The sequence below is a fragment of the Amborella trichopoda genome, chromosome 4 (genome assembly GCF_054954075.1).
Source record: "Amborella trichopoda isolate Santa Cruz 75 chromosome 4, AtrichopodaSantaCruz75HAP2 v2.0, whole genome shotgun sequence".
NCBI lineage: Eukaryota > Viridiplantae > Streptophyta > Magnoliopsida > Amborellales > Amborellaceae > Amborella > Amborella trichopoda.
Genome location: NC_142339.1, coordinates 47,981,714 through 48,000,128, shown reverse-complemented (window position 1 = coordinate 48,000,128; position 18,415 = coordinate 47,981,714). Strand labels below are relative to the sequence as shown.

At 35.6% G+C, this 18,415-nt stretch overlaps 2 protein-coding genes across 5 annotated transcripts; one reads left to right on the top strand and one right to left on the bottom strand.

Annotated features, from left to right (window-relative positions):
* Positions 1-542: 542 nt before the first annotated feature.
* LOC18431059 (Tryptophan/tyrosine permease) lies at positions 543-6,850 on the bottom strand. Its single transcript, XM_006841191.4, has 2 exons — positions 3,801-6,850; positions 543-891 (listed from the first exon to the last, which is right to left on the bottom strand). The coding sequence occupies exons 1-2, from the start codon at positions 5,393-5,395 to the stop codon at positions 795-797; spliced, it is 1,692 nt and encodes a 563-aa protein (XP_006841254.4). The 5' UTR covers positions 5,396-6,850; the 3' UTR covers positions 543-794.
* Positions 6,753-18,214, top strand: PUR7 (purin 7). Of its 4 annotated transcripts, none has more exons than XM_006841192.4 (12): positions 6,753-7,345; positions 7,479-7,580; positions 8,070-8,199; positions 10,282-10,374; positions 10,464-10,552; positions 10,782-10,862; positions 13,063-13,152; positions 17,056-17,145; positions 17,250-17,300; positions 17,413-17,459; positions 17,790-17,847; positions 17,943-18,214. In XM_006841192.4, exons 1-12 carry the CDS (start codon positions 7,070-7,072, stop codon positions 18,003-18,005), a joined length of 1,170 nt encoding a protein of 389 aa, XP_006841255.1. In that variant the 5' UTR covers positions 6,753-7,069; the 3' UTR covers positions 18,006-18,214. The 4 variants fall into 4 exon arrangements, with proteins under 4 accessions (XP_006841255.1, XP_088721530.1, XP_088721531.1 ...); XM_088865406.1 differs by having other exon boundaries at positions 7,181-7,345; positions 7,479-7,575; XM_088865404.1 differs by lacking the exon at positions 13,063-13,152.
* The last annotated feature ends 201 nt before the right edge of the window (positions 18,215-18,415 follow it).

Genomic DNA, 18,415 nt, shown 5'->3' with positions numbered 1-18,415 from the left:
ACCCATAATTTTATTGACCCCATTATCATCCGGAGAGCACAACTACCTACTCAATCCGAAGCTACATTTGAAGTGATGGTGGCAAATGGAGAAAGGTTGAAGGGGAATGGACGATGTAAAGAAGTACTCATTCATTCACAAGGGGTCCCAATCAAGGCTGATTTCTATTTCTTATCATTAGGAGGGTGTGATGCAGTTTTGGGAGCTCAATGGCTTAGCACTTTGGGACCGATCATGTGTTACTTTTCTTCCTTGTACATGTCATTCAAGGATGGAGAAAAAGAGTTCTTGATAAAGGGAATTGCAGCTGCAAATTCACAAATAGTTGGACTCAGCCAAATGACTAAGGAGATGAGGAGGTCAAGTAAAGCCTATATCCTACAGTTGCATAGCGTGGATATGGTAAGCAAGCCAAGAACCTCAGATGCTTACTGAAATCAGGCTCTTCAAATAAAAAAATGGACAAAGGCTACATCTGGAAGATTATAATGATTGGTGACTGCCATGGATACAGCCTGTAGTATTAAATGGCACTCAAAGCATAGAGGAACATCTCTTATCACTAATTTAGGTGAGTGCTAAAGTCTTGCAGTTATTGTCTCATCAAAATCCCCTGAAAAGGATCATACTTACAACACTTATGGGTACAAGAATAATTTACCCAGGCCTAGAACACAAATAAGACATTCTCAGCTCTGACCAAAAATAAAATGAATTTTTCTCAATTGAGAGTCGTTTCTGTAAAGAGTATTATTTTTTGTGTGAAAGTGCCCATCAATATAATGCCTCACCTTCTAATGCCAAACACCAAGGATGACTGCAATGACGAAAAGGAACAGCAGAGGTCCATCTCCACCAGGCAATAACTCGACATTTCTAGATTCAGCATATCTGCACAAATAAAATTAATTGATGAGTCGTAGTATTGCACTACTCATATGTAAAAACACATATAATGGCAGATAAGAATACTCAACCTAAATGAGTTGAATATATAGAAAACCATTTTATTTCCTGTAGGAATATCATAAATATGGCCAACCTGCCTCAAATCAACCAATTTATCAACAAATTGGCAATTTGATAAGATCAAGTGAATCAAGTACCTCCTCAAGTATTTTGTTAAAAATGCTTTTATTTAGGGTTTGGAATCCTAAACAAGCTAAAGTATTGGTAATTTAGCCCGCAAAATATGTGGGCTAAACTACCAAACTACCAAAATGCATACACCTGTTTTGGATTCCTAACCTGGAACAAAAGTTTTTAATAAAAAACACATGCTCAGGGTTTGAAACTTAGAACAAGCGGTAGAAGTTCCATTATTTAGGTTGGCCACTTACTTGAGCTAGATAATATAAGTACCCCAGCTTGTTCTAGGTTACGAACCCAAAACAGGAAAATCTAATGAAAAAACATGTTTCAGGTTTGGAAGCTGGAAGAAACAAGGACATTTACATCATTTGGCTTGGGTCACTTAAGTGGGACAAAATTATCAAGTACCCTACTTGTTTAGGATTGCAAATCCGGATCAAGGGCCTTCTTAACAAATACTTGAAGAGGTACTTAAGGGAGGTGATCTTTTTAAAGAAACCACTTTGTTACTAAATTGGTTGAATTGACCACCTCAAAAGCTTTTTGAGGTGGTTATACCATTTTAATTATATTTTATTGTTTTCCAATTATGTAATGAAATACACAACTAAATAGGTAGCATTTGAATAGATAGAAAAGAAAGGGATGGGTCAGATTATTTGGGCTTTATGGGACAAGCTTCAACAGTGTGAACCATTGACCTCCCTTTCCCAAACCAATATATCATGACAAAGCCTATGGGAGGGCAAAAGGCGGCCTAAGGGAGGAAAAAAGGCCAGGTCAGCTTGTTTAGTTTTTTGGGACAAGCTTCAAGAATTCAAACCCTTCGACCACCCTCACCCAAACCAATGTGCCCCCCTCTAAGTCAAAGCTATGGGAGAGGAGCATTTGAATATAGGCAGATAGAAAACCCATTAATCTCGAGTGGTACATGGATCAGCTTGTTTGTTCATATCATAATTAATTTATTTTATTACGTTAGTTGCAAAAAGAATTTATTCTGACAGGATCTGATGTTGTTGGATTGTAAATCAGATATTTCAAGGTCCTGCACCTTTTCTTGGGGCATAGGTGATTATTTCAAGTACATTAATAGTACTCATATCTGGTATAATGGACCCATCCAAAGATTAAAGTAAAATTCACCATGTCTACATCAAGAATGGAGTGTTAGAGTGGACTCATTAGGTACTAAAACAGGGAGTCTTCATTAGAAGGAGAGTTTGCATTAAAGAGGAGCCCATACCAGCCAACCCAAATAAATAGGGTCCATGAACTAACAAAACAATTTCATGAAACAATAAAAAAAACTCCCAGGGCAGGTGGTGCGTCTTGATTGCGGCAACTAATGAGGAACCTGAGAATGTGATTGGAGTTGTGGTGGTAGCACCACTTGCGCCCCAACTAAGGTTTAGGCTTCCATTCTCACCTAACACATTTAAAAATCACTAACGATTTCAAAAAACAGGTGGGGATGACACTGAATTACCCAGAAAAAACTAATGAGAACCTAATCACAATCTCCAAGGCCACATGAGTTATCATGGTTCAACATCTGGTGTTTTCAATTTTATTTTATCTTATTGTTCTTTGATTCCTGTTATTGGTATAGGATGTGGGTTCCATGTTTACACATTATCAGGAGCATTCATCATAATGTTTTTAGATGGGGCATCGCTTTTTAATGCTAGAATTACTCACTGCCCACTCTCCATCTAGAAATCTAACTTTTGACAGAACAACAAGATCAACATGTATAAGACCCCTTACTTTTAGCTCCAAATAAAAATGTAAGTTTCAAATAGGTAGGTGCAAATATTTGGTTGAAAAGCTTTCTTCATGAAAATTGAACATTTTTTTATGCAATTTCAACATAAGCCAATATAAAACCATACCGCTCATTGTTCAAGAGCAGTCTCCTCTTATACAGAAACTTGCAATGACTTGTGCAACTTCAGACCAAGCTTCAATAAAGCCATTTACTGAATTTGCTATTGTTTAAAGTAAGGTCACTCATAAGCTTGTAACTTTTATAATCAATCAAAACTGAAATCTCCCTCTGAACCATGAACTACCACTTATATTAGACAAATAATGTTGACTTAACCTGAAACATTTTCTGGCTTCAATGATTCTTAGGAAATTTGTATTCAATATCTAAAGATGGAAATACAGTTTAGCTGTCAACCAAATATTATCTCATAACATGATCTGAAGTCAGCTAACATCAAAGGCCAATAATGGGTGAGGTTTGTATATCTTTTTCTTCTTCGAGCTTTTATTGCTTATGTGGAGTGAAGTTGATTCAAGGGCGAGAAATTATATGGTTGAGGCCATGAAAATAAGAAAGAAATCAAAACTTTTTCAAGTTTTCAGTATGGCTCTTGAATGAAAGAAGAGTGCTCAAGGCATATACGTGCATAAACTTGAGTATTTATCATCCTGCCAAAATTGCTACCCAAATTTGAAAAGCTCAACTTCCAAGTTCATAAATCTGCACAAATAAAATAGTAAACTTGCAAATATTTAACTTCTCTAGCAGCAAATAAAACTATATATCGTGACAGCCATAAGTGAGATATTCTGTATTTCTATTTCATCATGCAATTGATCCTTTTAAGAATAAGATCTTTCTACACTATTGAAAAGAGCTCTTCAAGAAACTAAGTCACAGTTCAAAATGTGAGCCACTTTTTAGATCATCATACCTTGCTTTCTTCCTGGATCTCTGAATCCAAGCCATGAGTGGTGGTAAAACCCCAAAGAGAAAGCAATTTGCATATACTCCAGCAAAATCAAGTGCTGTTGCAAAAGCCGCACTAAAGAAAGAAGCAATGAGGATTGGAACTCCAAGGACCAGAGAGAACATAAGAATGTTACGAGAATGTTTAATATCAGGCTTTGATTCTTTATCCAGTTTAGAGAGAGAAATAATTTCTCTCTCTAAATTGCCTTCTAAATTCTCATCATCGCCTTTAACGGAAGCATCGAATTCTAATTCCTCAGTAGACAATGGCTTCTGGTAATTTCTTTCTCTTTCAGTAGAAGAATAACTGGGTTGATTTAAGCGACTAAATCTCCTAATTAAATCCAAGGTATCAGAGAGCTGCTGGGGGAAGCTGAGAGCATAGCCAATCAAACTAGTAGCAAGGGCTGAAAATGCAAAACCTTGAACAGCAGGAAGAGCTGAAGAATTCACAGAGACTAAGAGTTTAATGGGATCATTCGAAGATATTCCAGTTCCAGCTAGTCCCAACACTACCAAATTCCATGAAAGAACCATAACCAAAGGAACAGCACCACCAAAGAGAATCGCATTTCTTGCTTCATATGGGGAAGCCCCCACTGTTTTGCATACATATGGGGTGATTACATGAAAACCCAGAGTGAGAACAGTAACTGGAATTGCAGGCAAAATTGCAGAAGGATACCTTGAAGCTTTAGCTAAAGATCCAACTAAACTACTTCTCCCTACTGATAAACCAACTGCAACTAGGGAAGTGATTGAGAAAAGCATGATAAAACAGAGCAGTCTATTCGCTGCATCGATCACCTTGAAATGAAAAAACCCAATTATAATTCCAATTAATAAAGGAAACAGAGCATTTGCAGTGAGATAATGAATCCATGGAAACCGCTGAGAGACAAGTGAACCAATCCCAGATATGCAAGCAACCAATAGAGAGAAGTTAAGGGAAGCATAAACCACCGCAATCAACACACCCAAGTTTTTTCCTAACGCATTGATCGCTAAGCCTGTGAAGCTCACCTCAACCAGGCCCTCTTCCTCCATTAAAGCATAAGAGAGCTCAGCAACAAGAAGAATTGAAGAAATTACATAGACCCAAGAAAGAAAAATGGCAATGGTTGATGGTATGGGACCTGAGCGAATAGTTGCAGAGGGCAAACCCAACATTCCGGGCCCAACAGCCGTGCCAAGGATCAAGCTAACGGCACCCCAAAAGCTCTTTCCTTCTTCATTTCTCTCTCTAAAAACTTCTGGGCCTTCCATGTCATGACCATTGTGCGAAGAAATGGAAGTTTTTGTAGGGTTTTGGGGTGTGAAGCGAGAGAGAAGCAACGGGTAGATTGGGAAGGATTTGGAAGAGAGAGTAAAAGAGGAAGAATGGTGAACTGTGAGGTGGAAATGGTGATTGGGGTTGTGATGTAGAGAGACAAGGGGTGAGCGGAAGGAGGTAGAGTGAGACAGGAGCATGGTGGACGTTGACAATCTGTTGCACGTTGACAGGCTGAGAATCTGTTGGGGGAAGTCCACCATGGAATTTAGACCTAATAAACACATAAATTCATATAAAATAAGGCCATTTAAACTGAGACTCGGGAATGCATAGAATCATACCATTTACCTTTTGAAGAGGGAGGTCACACATTTACTTACCATCGTCCCATATGAATTTAAATGTGTCATAAAAGTCGAGGAAATTTAAATTTCTTTCGAACTCTGACTTTGGTCTATGCACTTAAATGTGTCTTAAAATTCGAAAAAATTTAAATTTTTTTTGAACTTTGAATTTGGTCAATGAAATAAATGTAACCACCCAATTTCACATCTAATAGTTAAGATTAATTGCAGTCATCTTGTACCAAAAATAATTAGTCTTATTATATAATTTTCTTTTACTTTTAATAAAAAAAAGTTACAATCATTCTTATCCCTTCAATTTTAAAATGAGTGGTGGTAAGAGTATCATTGAATAGAAACAAATTTTCAAAACCTTCAATTAAAAAAAGAAACTTTCAAGATGATCAATTTTAAAATATTTTGGCATAGTAAATGTTTTGAGGTGCGCTTTAATTTGATTTGTTTAGAGTTTCATATCTATATAAACTTTTTCCAAAAAAAAATAAAAAAAAATATTTCTTGAATTGGACTAAAGTCTTTGATTGAAGCGGCTAAGCTTCACCTCATTTCGGTCTAAGCTGAACATCCAATGACTTCGCCCTCTTTGACTGAAGCGAAGTGAATTTGACAGCATTAATAAAAACAATAGAAGCTAAACAATCTTTTTTCGCTCTCATACTAAGATTTAGAAATACAAAAATTGCCTGGAAATTATATTTTTTATGGTTTTTTTAGGTCCTTGAAATTTTAATTTTGACAATATTCTTCCCTAGCAATGAGGTTAGTGATTTTAAAAAAAGTAGCACTGAATTTGGAAAAAAAATCTCGAAAAATCCAAGTTTCAATAATCTCATCAATGTATTATTGTTGTATTGTATTTGTTTTTTATTGCAAGTTCTATGGTAGAAATAAATTGCGCTTAAAAAATATATTGGAAAATAACATTTTACATTGGAAAACCATCTAATTGATTATCTCAACATCGAGATGTATGGATATTGAAAAAATAAGATTTCAAATCCCAAAATTAATATATCTTGTAACACATTATATGAACAGTCTATTTTTTAAGATTTTAATGTTATTAGATATCTATTTAATTTGAACTATTTTTGAACTTTAAAATTTAGAAAAATCTCGAAAGGTGGTCACAATTAATCTCCACTTTTGGATTACATTTATTTTATTGAGTAAACACAAAGTTTATTCAACCTATCAAATTTCACATTGGTACAATAGGTAATGGTTCCATTGTACACACTTAAAATTTTATAACTAGAGATAAAAATAAAATTTTGAAAGGTGCTAAGGACTTTCAATGACAAAATTCCATGAAAGTGTACCTCACTTTGATCCCTGAGAGGGAAGCATGTGCCTCGAAGGAAAGAGCATGTTATTGGAAAGAGATCACAGGGGAGGGTAGGCGACTAGACGAGAGATTTACAGCAGAGCAGAATTAGAATGAAGGAAATTGTGATTAAGAGAAATAAAGATTAGCGTAACTCGCATTTTTCAACCCTTAAATAGGTTGATCGGACGGCTCTAGCTCTACTGGTGTATAAACTCTGTACTTATAATATACAGGATTCAGCAAACGCTGTGAGCTCCACCGAAATGGCTGCCTCTCACGCTGCCATTGATACCCAAAGGTTATTGAAATCCTCTGTTTTGCCATCTCCCTCTCTAAAATCTCATCCTCAAACTAGTAGAATTTGTACACCAAAACTACTGTCTTTCCCTTATGCAATTTCCAGTCGATCAGTTGATGTTAGAAGCAGCAATCGCAGAGATGATGTTCTTGACGCCATTAAACGCTCCTTATCAACATGCCTTTCAGAAACTCACCTCCAAAAGACAGTTCCTGGTCTCAAGACCAAGACCAGAGGCAAGGTAGCCTCCTTCCCTCTCTCTCTCTCTCTTCATTTCTCTCTTTACTTAGTTTTTCACTTTATTTTTTGTTTCTTTCTATTGGGTAAGTTGGGTTTTTTTTTTTTGTTGAGTTTTGGGTTCGTTTGAATGGCAGGTGAGGGATGTTTATGATGGCGGGGACTATCTTGTTTTGGTCACAACTGATAGGCAAAGTGCTTTCGATAGAGTATTGGCCTCCATTCCTTTCAAAGGCCAGGTTCTATTTGAGCTCTTCTTTTCCTTTACCTGTTTGGGTTTGCTTGATGATGTGAAAATGTGATCAAAATCGTATCTTTTGTTTATATTCCATTTCCTTAGAGATAGCTGAAGTGGATTTCATTTATTTATTTATTTAATGTCAGCTCTTTTTTTTCCTTGCTTGCTGATGTAAATCTTTGGGGTTTTCGATGGTGGTAGGATATCTTAATCTGATAGTTTAATTTTAATTATTGTTAATAGATCACCTTGTTATTTTGTGGGAATTCACTTCTGTTGAAAATCTCTAGTTCTCTTCTTTCATTTTTTCGGGGTTTTGGATTTATGTCTTCAGCTTCATAGCCTAATCGTCATTTTCGGATTTTTCTTCCATGCGAGATATATATTTCTGCTCCTGGAGTTATCATCTTTCCTCTGATCATGATGTTTCCATTATATCCTGGCTCTTTATGTAGTCGAACATATCCTCATTCTTTATATTTGATTTCAGGTTCTTAATGAGACAAGTACATGGTGGTTTGATAGGACTCAGCACATCGTCCAAAATGCTGTTATATCTGTCCCAGATGAGAATGTTACCATTGCAAAAAAGTGTTCAGTTTTCCCAGTGGAGTTTGTTGGTGAGCTATCCTTGTACAGTTTATATTTATTGAGCTATCTGATGCTGTTGGACTTTGTGTGCCCTTGGTTATTATCCTTTAATTTCAGTCTATGGTGTATCAGGAAATGCTAGTACTATATCAGTGAACTTCTGTTCTTAACATTTTCCTTGTGATAAATGACAAAATGCTACCCACTTTCTAAAAAAAATGCTTCTCAAAAAAATGCTAAACACTTCTAAGCGTCTGGTCTTTATAAAATACAGCAATAGGCTCCATGCTGTTGAATACTTATGTCACTTGATAGGACAGGGGCTTTTTAAGGTGGGACTGACTGCAAGAAGAAGTTTTTCTTGAATTTAAAGATGTTCCAGTAACATTTATGCTTCCTGGTTCTTGCATTGCAATTGATATCAAAATAAAATGCACGTATGGATGTGAAGTTTGTACTTAGAAAGTCCATAAGGTACAATATGTAAATCTGCACATATAGGATGATTTGACTCATATATTCATGCTTAGATTCATATATATGAGCAAGAATGCATCAGACTATTTGTATATTTAAAATTTTCTCGATTGGTATAACATGCATTGTGCATGTGCTATTAGATATATGATGTGAATGGCATCGGTACATATACTCACACACAATCACATGAAAAAATTGAGTAGGAAGGTAGGAGCTATTTTGATGCTTAATGTTTGAGATGCTGCTGTATATAATTTGTAACACCTTTTTGCCTGACGATGTAAGAATGTAACTTAAAAAAGATGGTTGAGGCATTTTGTTACTCATTGAGAGCAATGTGAAGCTGTGTTAATTTAACTTTTTACCAATTGTTCACATGTTATGAAGTATAATTGTAGATGGGAAGTATACTTTTACATCATTTGGTTCAAAAGTAATAAAAAAAGTTAACATTCAAAAGAGATTGTTGACCTTTTATGAGTTAATCTGTTTGTCAGATTCAAATTTGTTTCTAGATTTTTTTTCATTTTTCATTTTTTTTTTTTTGCCAAGAATTTTTATCGTTTGAAGTCCATCGGGATTCTTCATTTGAAGATATAATGACTAAGGATGACGTCTGTTTACTTCCTGTTTTTACATATTTTTTTTTAATCCTTTTTAAGCATTTTGAAATATCGGATTTCGTAGAATATTTTCCAATTGTGAGAAGAGATCCCCATGCAATTGGTTCCTAACATGAATCATATTCCTGTATGGGATAAAGTACAATTTAGCCATGGGAATAGCTAATGAGTGTGTGCAAACAGACACACATGAGATGCTAGGGTGTATCTGATTAAGCAGTGTTTGTTCCTTGAGTAAAATCAGTCGAAAAGTGTATAATCATTATTCATTTCTTTTGACTGGTAAGATTCTTACCCTCAGGATGCCATGCACATAGATAATGTCATTTGATACAGGCACTGGGAAAATATCCTGGATTTTATTTTTGTGTTTTTTTCAGCAACATTTCTGTTGACTAAGACATTGTCAGGTCCTCTTTTTCAGTTAGTCTGTGAGGACTTAATTATGTAGACAGTGACTTTTTTTTACTGTTATTTGAAAAAAGAAATCTGTAGACTCAATAAAATACTTAAAAATCTGCTTCTCAGAATAATACCTAAAATCTGCTATTGTTTATGATGTTGTACTTTATTCTTTTGCTACTTCTGATATTCAAACTGTATTTCGTGTGTGGCCGTTCCATTTGCTCTTTCAAGCAATTAACATTATGTTGCCGGTAGTTACTTTTTTGAAATGGAAACAAACTTTAGATTGTGAATTTGTTCCGAATTTTCCCTGTGCGCCTGTGAAGTTTCACTTAAATATTATTCAAAATTTACAAGTTTCTATTGCAATTTTATTGTTTAAGTATTGTTAAAATTGTGATTGCTCCCATACATATTCGTGTTTGTTCCGCCTTCACAATAGGATTATAAAGAGCAGCACAGGCACCTTTTTATTATTTGAGTCAGAAAGTATTTCTTAGTAACTAAGACTTAATTCAAATAGCAACTTGATCATGATTTATATTTTATAATATCACATTTTCTTGTGATTCAAAAAATATCATATTTTCTGGTGATTCCCAGTTAGAGGTTTTGTGACTGGAAGCACTGACACCTCTCTGTGGATGGTCTACAGCAAAGGCATTAGACATTATTGTGGCAATGTTCTTCTAGATGGTGAGATGTAGTACTGTTCTGTAAGCTATATATGTATGTGTGTGTGTGTGCAATTTGACTTTGTTATTAGTGAATATCACATGTTGCAGGTTTGGTGAAGAATCAAAAGCTTGCTACAAATATACTCACTCCCACTACGAAGGGGATTGATCATGATATCCCAGTAACTCCCGACCAGGTCTTTTGCTTGTCTTCTTCATTGAAGTTAGACTATGGGCGATATCTCCATTACTTTTATATACTCAAATCTTATGAACTAGTATAGAAGCAAAATCACAATTCTATAAGTGTGATAGGGCAAAGACTTTGATCATAATCTCATGACATTGGAATATCGCAGTGGTTCACATTGAATCATTATTATTGCATTTAGTTGGCATGAATTCAATGCTTTTGTGATATTTCAGATAATTGGACAAGGGCTGATGACAAAAGATGAATTCGATGAAGCTAGTCACAAAGCCTTACAATTATTTGAATATGGACAGGTGACTCATGTCCCCTAATTTTTTACATATGACATATCAAGCTTTTCATGATTTTAACTTCACTGATTTACAATCAACCTCCACCAAATCCTATATTCCGGAATACTTACCCACTGACTCATCTTAGATATTCAACATCAATAATATAGATGGACATCATTTTCATAGCAATGATTTTAACTCTTCTATATTGTGATATATTATCATTTGTTGAAGATGCATTAATCCCTGACTTGCAGGTATTCCTGCTATAGTGAGTGATGCCCCTAGGATATGATCTTTTGTCATCTTTTCCCCTATTTTTCATATAATAAGTTATATTGTTTTTATTGAATATTTGAAAGTTTGCTCTCCTTCCATCTTTGTGCCTTACATTTTGAGGCTAAGCTGAAAATTCCTTATGCTAAGATGGTAATGTACATACTATCAATTGCTATCTGAATACAAATGTGATGCCCCTAGGTCATGATCTTTTGTCATCTTTTCCCTTATTTCTCATACAATAAGTTATATTATTTTTATTGAAAATTTGAAAGGTTGCTCTCCTTCCATCTTTGTGCCTTACATTTTGAAGCTAAGCTGAAAATTCCTTATTCTAAGATGGTAATGTACATACTATCAATTGCTACCTGAAAGAATAATATAATTTTCCTTGCATTGAAACACCTTTGCATTGCCCTGGTGAAGGTGATCATAATGCTGATGATTCAGTCAGCACTATATCAAGTTATGTGTGAAGAAAGCTTGATCGCAGGAAATTGTCCAAGAACGTGCAGAGATTTGTTTGAGAAATTTGGTTCCTCATGGCCCTATCAAATACACATATCTATGGCTTTTCTACTTTAAATATATGATTAAATCTAGTGTACAAATATATGAATATCTCTGGACATATTTACTTTTTGAATTGCTACTAGTGACAGACTAACTACTAGAGAATTTCTTATCAATTCAAAATGTGACTGTATCAAGATATTCATTATATGCTACACTGAGTCTAAATAAACAGTTAAATAAAATTACTATAGATTTAGGGATTTGAGTGGCCAAGCAAGCCTCTTACACGTTATTGGGCAGGATATCCTGGTAAAAAGGTTTTTGCAGCATATAATTAACAATGAATTCTCCTAAATGATGATGTCAACTTTCCACACGTAGAGGCTGAAGCAATGCACTATAAACATCCGAGTCTCCTGATTTTTCTTTTCATTTGGTGTATTGGTTGTCTTTCCTTGTAGAAGACCAGCAACAGCCTTCACATCTGCAAAGCTTTAGCTTAGGTTGGGCCTGATGGCTCTGAACCTGTAAACTGATCATCACTTGGAGAAAGTCGATTTGCCTAGACATTTTTCATGGTCATTAAGTCGATGTGGATGGCAAACTATGTCTATTATTCTCAATGTGGATGGCGAATTATGTCTATTATTCAGCTTGTATTGGTTTTACGTAGGCCTGGCCACCCTACTTTTTAATCTGTTGGGAGCATTAACTTTAGTCTGGTCACAGCATCTGCTACATACTCAAGTACAAGTTGACTTCATCCCATGAATAGGTAATTGTCATTTACAAGACAGGAAAGTCTTTCCTTTAGATCAATTGTTTTTTCGTTTATTTAACAGAATCAGGTTCGATTTCCATCCGCTGCCACAAACCCCATCTGTAGAATCTCATCCCTTTGGGACTAATCTCAAGCCCTGCATGCACTTCAACCAGTTCCAATCAGTAGATATGCATGAATCACTCTCTTATGTGGTCTTCTAGTGCAGTTTTTGTCCACTACACCTTAGCTCGTTTTGATTCATGAATCGATTTAGATTATTCAATCCTTCACTCCCACACTCTATTTTGTTCACTTCTACCCATCTTGCCAAACAGTTCATCCTCATTGAGATGGCTGCTCCAGATTGTTATAGGGCTCTGGTGTTTTGAAAACAGGGTTTTGGTTAAACTTTGCTACTTATATCAATTGGATTTTCTTATTAACCATTTCATGGAATTCATTAATATTTCTGCATAAAAGATATGTGATTCGACCACCTAATCTTTGCTCGTCCAATATAAGTTAGGGTAGAAATTAATACAAAAATGCTTAATTACTTACAAGAGTAGTATTTGTCAAAATAATACAATAAATTCATTAGTTGCTAGAAATTACATGAATTCATATTTACTGAAAATATATCAATAATTTGTTTTGCAGCATGTGGCGTTGGAGCATGGTCTCATATTAGTAGATACAAAGTACGAATTTGGGAAGGATTCTGATGGATCACTATGTTTGATTGATGAGGTAGATCATATTTTTTGCTGGAATTGCCTGAAGTTTATTTTTTGTATCTTCTGTGAGCAATATTGACCATATAAATAATATGTCCATCAATTTTAGTTCTAAAACCTAGCCTATTTATTGAAACTGGCTTAGCTTCAACATCATCATCAAAGAGAGTTTGTTTTGATATCTTGTCTGAAATGCCATCTCTGTCCTTCTTTTGACTTCTAAATGCTTTGGCCTCTGATTATTTGGAATGCAGTCTCATTCAACCGAGTTCCTAGCTTCACTTGCTCTGTAATTCCTATTGACCCCAGTAGGAACATCATAAATACTCAACTGTATTGCCCTTACTATCAACTGCATTACCCATATTATAGGTTACTTTCCTATTTAATCTCTCTTGGGTGCTTCACGTCTAACCAAAGTGCTTCATACCCAAGCAAGATTTTCTACTTCTGCCCCTTTAAGCTCCATTTCCATACGGTTCCTGGAGAATCTTGATGCATTCCATGCACACTCTACTTACCAACCTTGTCTCTTTGAAAATTCTATTACTTGTATCCCTTGCAATGATTCGTAAAAGTTTACTAAATGACAATACCTCCATTCTATGTACCACAGTTATGTCTTTGGAAAATCTGTTATTCTTCTTTTTGCCATGGCCCCCAGAAAATAGCTAGTCTACAAAACATCCTCATGTCTTTGAAAAATCTGTTGTTCTTCTCTTTGCCATGGCCCTCACAAAATAGCTAATGGACAGTATCTCCATTATATACGTTCTCCCTTCATGAAAGGGCCAGCTGCCTGAGAGCTAATAATCTCTTCTGGTTTCTTAGAGAACAACTAAAGTATCCCCCATAGATCCAAGAAGTAACCAACACCACCTTGCAAAGTCAAAACACATGAAGGGATGCTTCATCTTCTCCACTTTCAGAAGCCCTGATATTGACGGTAGTTAATTGGTTACCACTGTGGATTTTGTCCCTAACTACCATAAGCCAAAACTGGCTATTTGTGCCAAAGAGAATATATCATACTTCCTACACAAGAATACTGCATTTGCACATGACTATGTTCATAAATGATCCGCTACCAAATCAACCATTATCATTCAACATGCACACTCTTTTTTTTCCTTCCATCAAGACTGCTGCTCTAGACCAGCCTGGCAGCCCCCTTTCCCTCAAGTTACATCATCCGTTAAATCTTGTTCACATCCCCATTCTCCATCAAAGCTATCAATAACATGATCTCCTTTGTTTTCTGCAAATTTAGAAACTTATGAAACCCATGTCAAAACTGTGTCCGACACTAGAACTTCCCCCATAACCTAACATACTTTCATACTTGACCCTATACATGACACCCTTGTTGAAGTACCTTCCCACCTCTCTACCTTATCTCCATGCACTAAAAAAGTACACTACCTCTTGTACTCCCTGGATCTCAAATATACATCACTCCTCATCTTCCCATCCCCAACTTGACCCATGTTTTCCCTTGATAATCCTTCTGCATTGACTTTTCATTCTTCCAAAACCTCCCACTTTAGCATCAAGGCCTGTTAACTTTGACCTTCTGATGACTAAACCTGCTCCATTCTATCTTTGGATTGCATAACTCCTTTCAGTGCTGCAGTTAGAGCTATGGTCTTCCCCACCATTGAAGGTTGACCACATGGGCCCATCCTGCTATCTCTGTGGGAAGTTGGGCATGCCATATAAGTAAAATCTGTAGGGCCCATATAATATGATTCTTATGATCATGAAAACTTTCATGTCAAAGTGGTTATCACTGTCCTTATCAATGAGTTAGATGGTGTTGAAGGGATTGGCTTTCCACTGTAAATTTCAATTAATAAATTATACAGACTTGCTTTCTCTCCATTACTGTCCAACCTACTGACCTGATGATGATAAGCCCATTGCCAGCCATTTTTGTCCCTATGGCCTTATAGATTATATTTTACTTCTCGAAATTTTTGTGTTGGAAGGTCAAATAACCCAAAGCAGTGGAAATTATGATTATATCTATTTTTCTAAGGGAGAGAAAGTAGAAGATTGACTTTTAAATTTAACTCCACTCTTTCTTTTCCCTCAATTTTTTAGGAAATGTGGCAATGTTCAAATATCTGTTGCTCATTAGTCATGTAAGTTTCAGGTTTCCAATTTTTTTCCTTCTCCTGCTATCATTCCTGTTTTCTTACCAACTACCAGTATGTTGATTTTCTTTTCCTAAACATATGATAAATGCTTATAGATATTCATGTGAATAGAGCTTGACTTTCAATTTTTGCATCTTTCCTCTGCCCTAAAACAAATCATTTTCCCTTTTATTGGAATACTCATCTGGTGATTCTAATGTGCTATCCAAACTTTCAAATTGAATAAATATTTCTATGTAGGCAATTTACCCAAGGCAATCAATGTATAGTATGCTTCTGTGGGAGCATGATATGGGCGCTCATTTCTCAATGGGTAGATCATCATGCAAAATATGATACTTATTAAAAAATTCTAAAATCAAGCCTATTGTTTGAAATTTATGAATGTTTTATTTCTTCAAATCTATTTTACTCGGTGTTCAAAAACTTTGTCTCATACACAGGGTGCCTGAACATGTATGGTACATGTGTGTGTGTGTGTGAGAGAGTGTGTGAAGCCGACCCCAAATAATTGGGAAAAGGGTATGATGATGATGATAATGTATATATGTGTGTGTGTATGCGTTTTTTTTTTTTTTTCGGTTTTTGTTTTTCAGATTATGCTTTTTTGTAAAGGCTTTTTCATGAAGTCCACTTGTACTTGCCCCAGTGTGGGGTCCGAGTCCCAAGCAGAGTGGAGTATATAAACCCTGATAGTATTAAGAGCGAATATATAAGAGTGCGACGAAGTTTTGAAAACTCAGCTTGGGCTTGGGACATGGGCCCTGCCCATGCCGAGTTACTTAGGCAAGTCTGAGCGGACGTGCCTGAGTTCTATTAGAAAATTAAAAATATTTCTCTAAATACAGAGAAATTTCAGGCAGATCTCCCAAAATCAAGGCTTTGATCCCACAAATTACTATGGGGATATTGTAGAGGATCAAGTCAACTTCATACACAATCAAATTTCAACACATTTGGTCGCACAATGAGGAAGAAATTAAGTACTTCACCAATCGGGTAGGGTTCGAAACAAAAGCTTGATTTATTTTTCAAAAAACTGACTATTTCACGCAGATCTTTCAAAAGCAAAGCTTTGATCTCACAAATTAGTATGATGATCTTGTAGAGGATCAAATAACCTTAAAAAAGAACCAAATCTCGACGAATTTGGTTACAATTGTTGAAGATATCAATGCCTCAGCAGATTGGGTAGGCTTTGAAACAAAAAGCAGATTTTTTCAAAATTCCGACATATTTTGGGGCAGATTTCTCAGAAACAAGGGTTTGATCCCGCAAATTGCTGTGGGGATCTTGAAAGGGATCGAATAAGCTTTAAATAGAACAAAAAATCAACAATTTTGGTTACAAACTGCTTTAAGATAAGAAGAGCTTGAGGAATATGTGTGTACACCCATACTTTCCTTGGCACGTCAGGCCAAGTGACTGTGCGGATTTCTTGAACACTGAGTGCGACATTTGAACTTAAAAATTTATAAAGAATTCAATAGGCGACTGAAATTTTTTGTTAATATTGAATGCATTAAATGGATTAAATTAAAACTAATAAGCATTATACAATTTCTGATATTAAATATGTGTTAGTAATCTATTTTCTCAGTTGGAGCATTGTGCAAGGCATGTGCCATTAGCTGGTGCATATACATTAAATAGGTTTGCACAGTCCAATTTGGTATATGAGATGGTATTGAATCGCATTCTACCCATTAAAACATAAAATAAAATTGGAATCACCTTGGGCTGTATGGTTACCTCAGGTGCACACACCAGATTCAAGCAGATACTGGATAGCCCATTCATATGAGGAGCGCATCAAGAATGGTCTTGAACCTGAGAATGTTGATAAGGTGAATCGCTGCATCAATTATACTATTTTCATTTATTCATGATATTGAGACCTCAAATTCATTGGCTTACATACTGACCATCATAATGGCTGTTTTGCTAATAGGAGTTTTTGAGGCTGTGGTTTAAGGATCATTGCAATCCATATGAAGATAAGGTGCACTACAATCACATGCTTAATATGGGAGTGATGAATTTAAATCTTTTCTGATGTCTAGCATATGAGTTTGATATTCAAGACTCTACAAGTCTTTATATTAATTTTGCAGGTCCTACCAGTTGCTCCAGAGGAACTTGTTTGTGAACTAGCCTGGCGGTATGTTACTCTGTTTCCATATCACAGGGAAAATGTCAATTCTATGCTAGGAAAAGCTGTATAAATCATACAAATGCTCAATTGCCAAGCCATTATTTGAACAGATGACTAGTTTACTCTGTCTATTGTTGTAGAAAAAAAGTTATAAATTATTTTAAAATAATTGACTGGGGGTGAGAATTTCTTTCCAAAGGAAACCTGTCAAGGCAGTGTTTCAAAATTTCAAATTTATCTGCAGCTTGCTCATGATTTATGTGGTTTTATTTATTTCCCCTGAGTGCTGTGATAAGGAATACATGGACATTTAAATGATGGTTTTGTTTTCTGTAGGTATATATTCTTATTCGAAACAATCACAAGGACACAGTTCAAGGTGCCACAGCTAGAGGTAAAATGTTTTCGTCGCCCCCACCTTCCGGATTTTTTCAAATGCATTTCATTAAGAGATTAAGCTACTGATTATGATTAATGATTCTGCTTCAGGAGCCCATACATGATCGGATATCACGAAATGTTTCACAAGAACTGTTGGAGTTGCGGCAGTAAAGGTTTTAACAGGAGCCAAGTATGTAATAGTTTTGGTTTCTACAAAAATAAGGGCAAGTGTTCACAATGATTAGGGGAAAAAAAAAAGTAAATCGGAAAATTTTTGGGATGACATTGTTTTTGGGATAACATGTCCGTAACTTTCATAATCTATTTATTTGTGTAAAACGTTTCACATTATATCTATTCATTTGGGAAAACTTGAAAAATCTATAGAAGCATATTTATATATGCTATGATTCATCTTATCATGCATCTATGTGCATTTTATCGTTATTAGTCATACATTCCACCTAGGGGCGGCAATGGATCGGGTCTGGTCGACTTGGACTCGACCCGGTTAAGGTCTGAGTCGGATCTGGGTCTAGAACTTAGCAAAAATATTTAAAAAAAAAAATTCAAAAAAATAT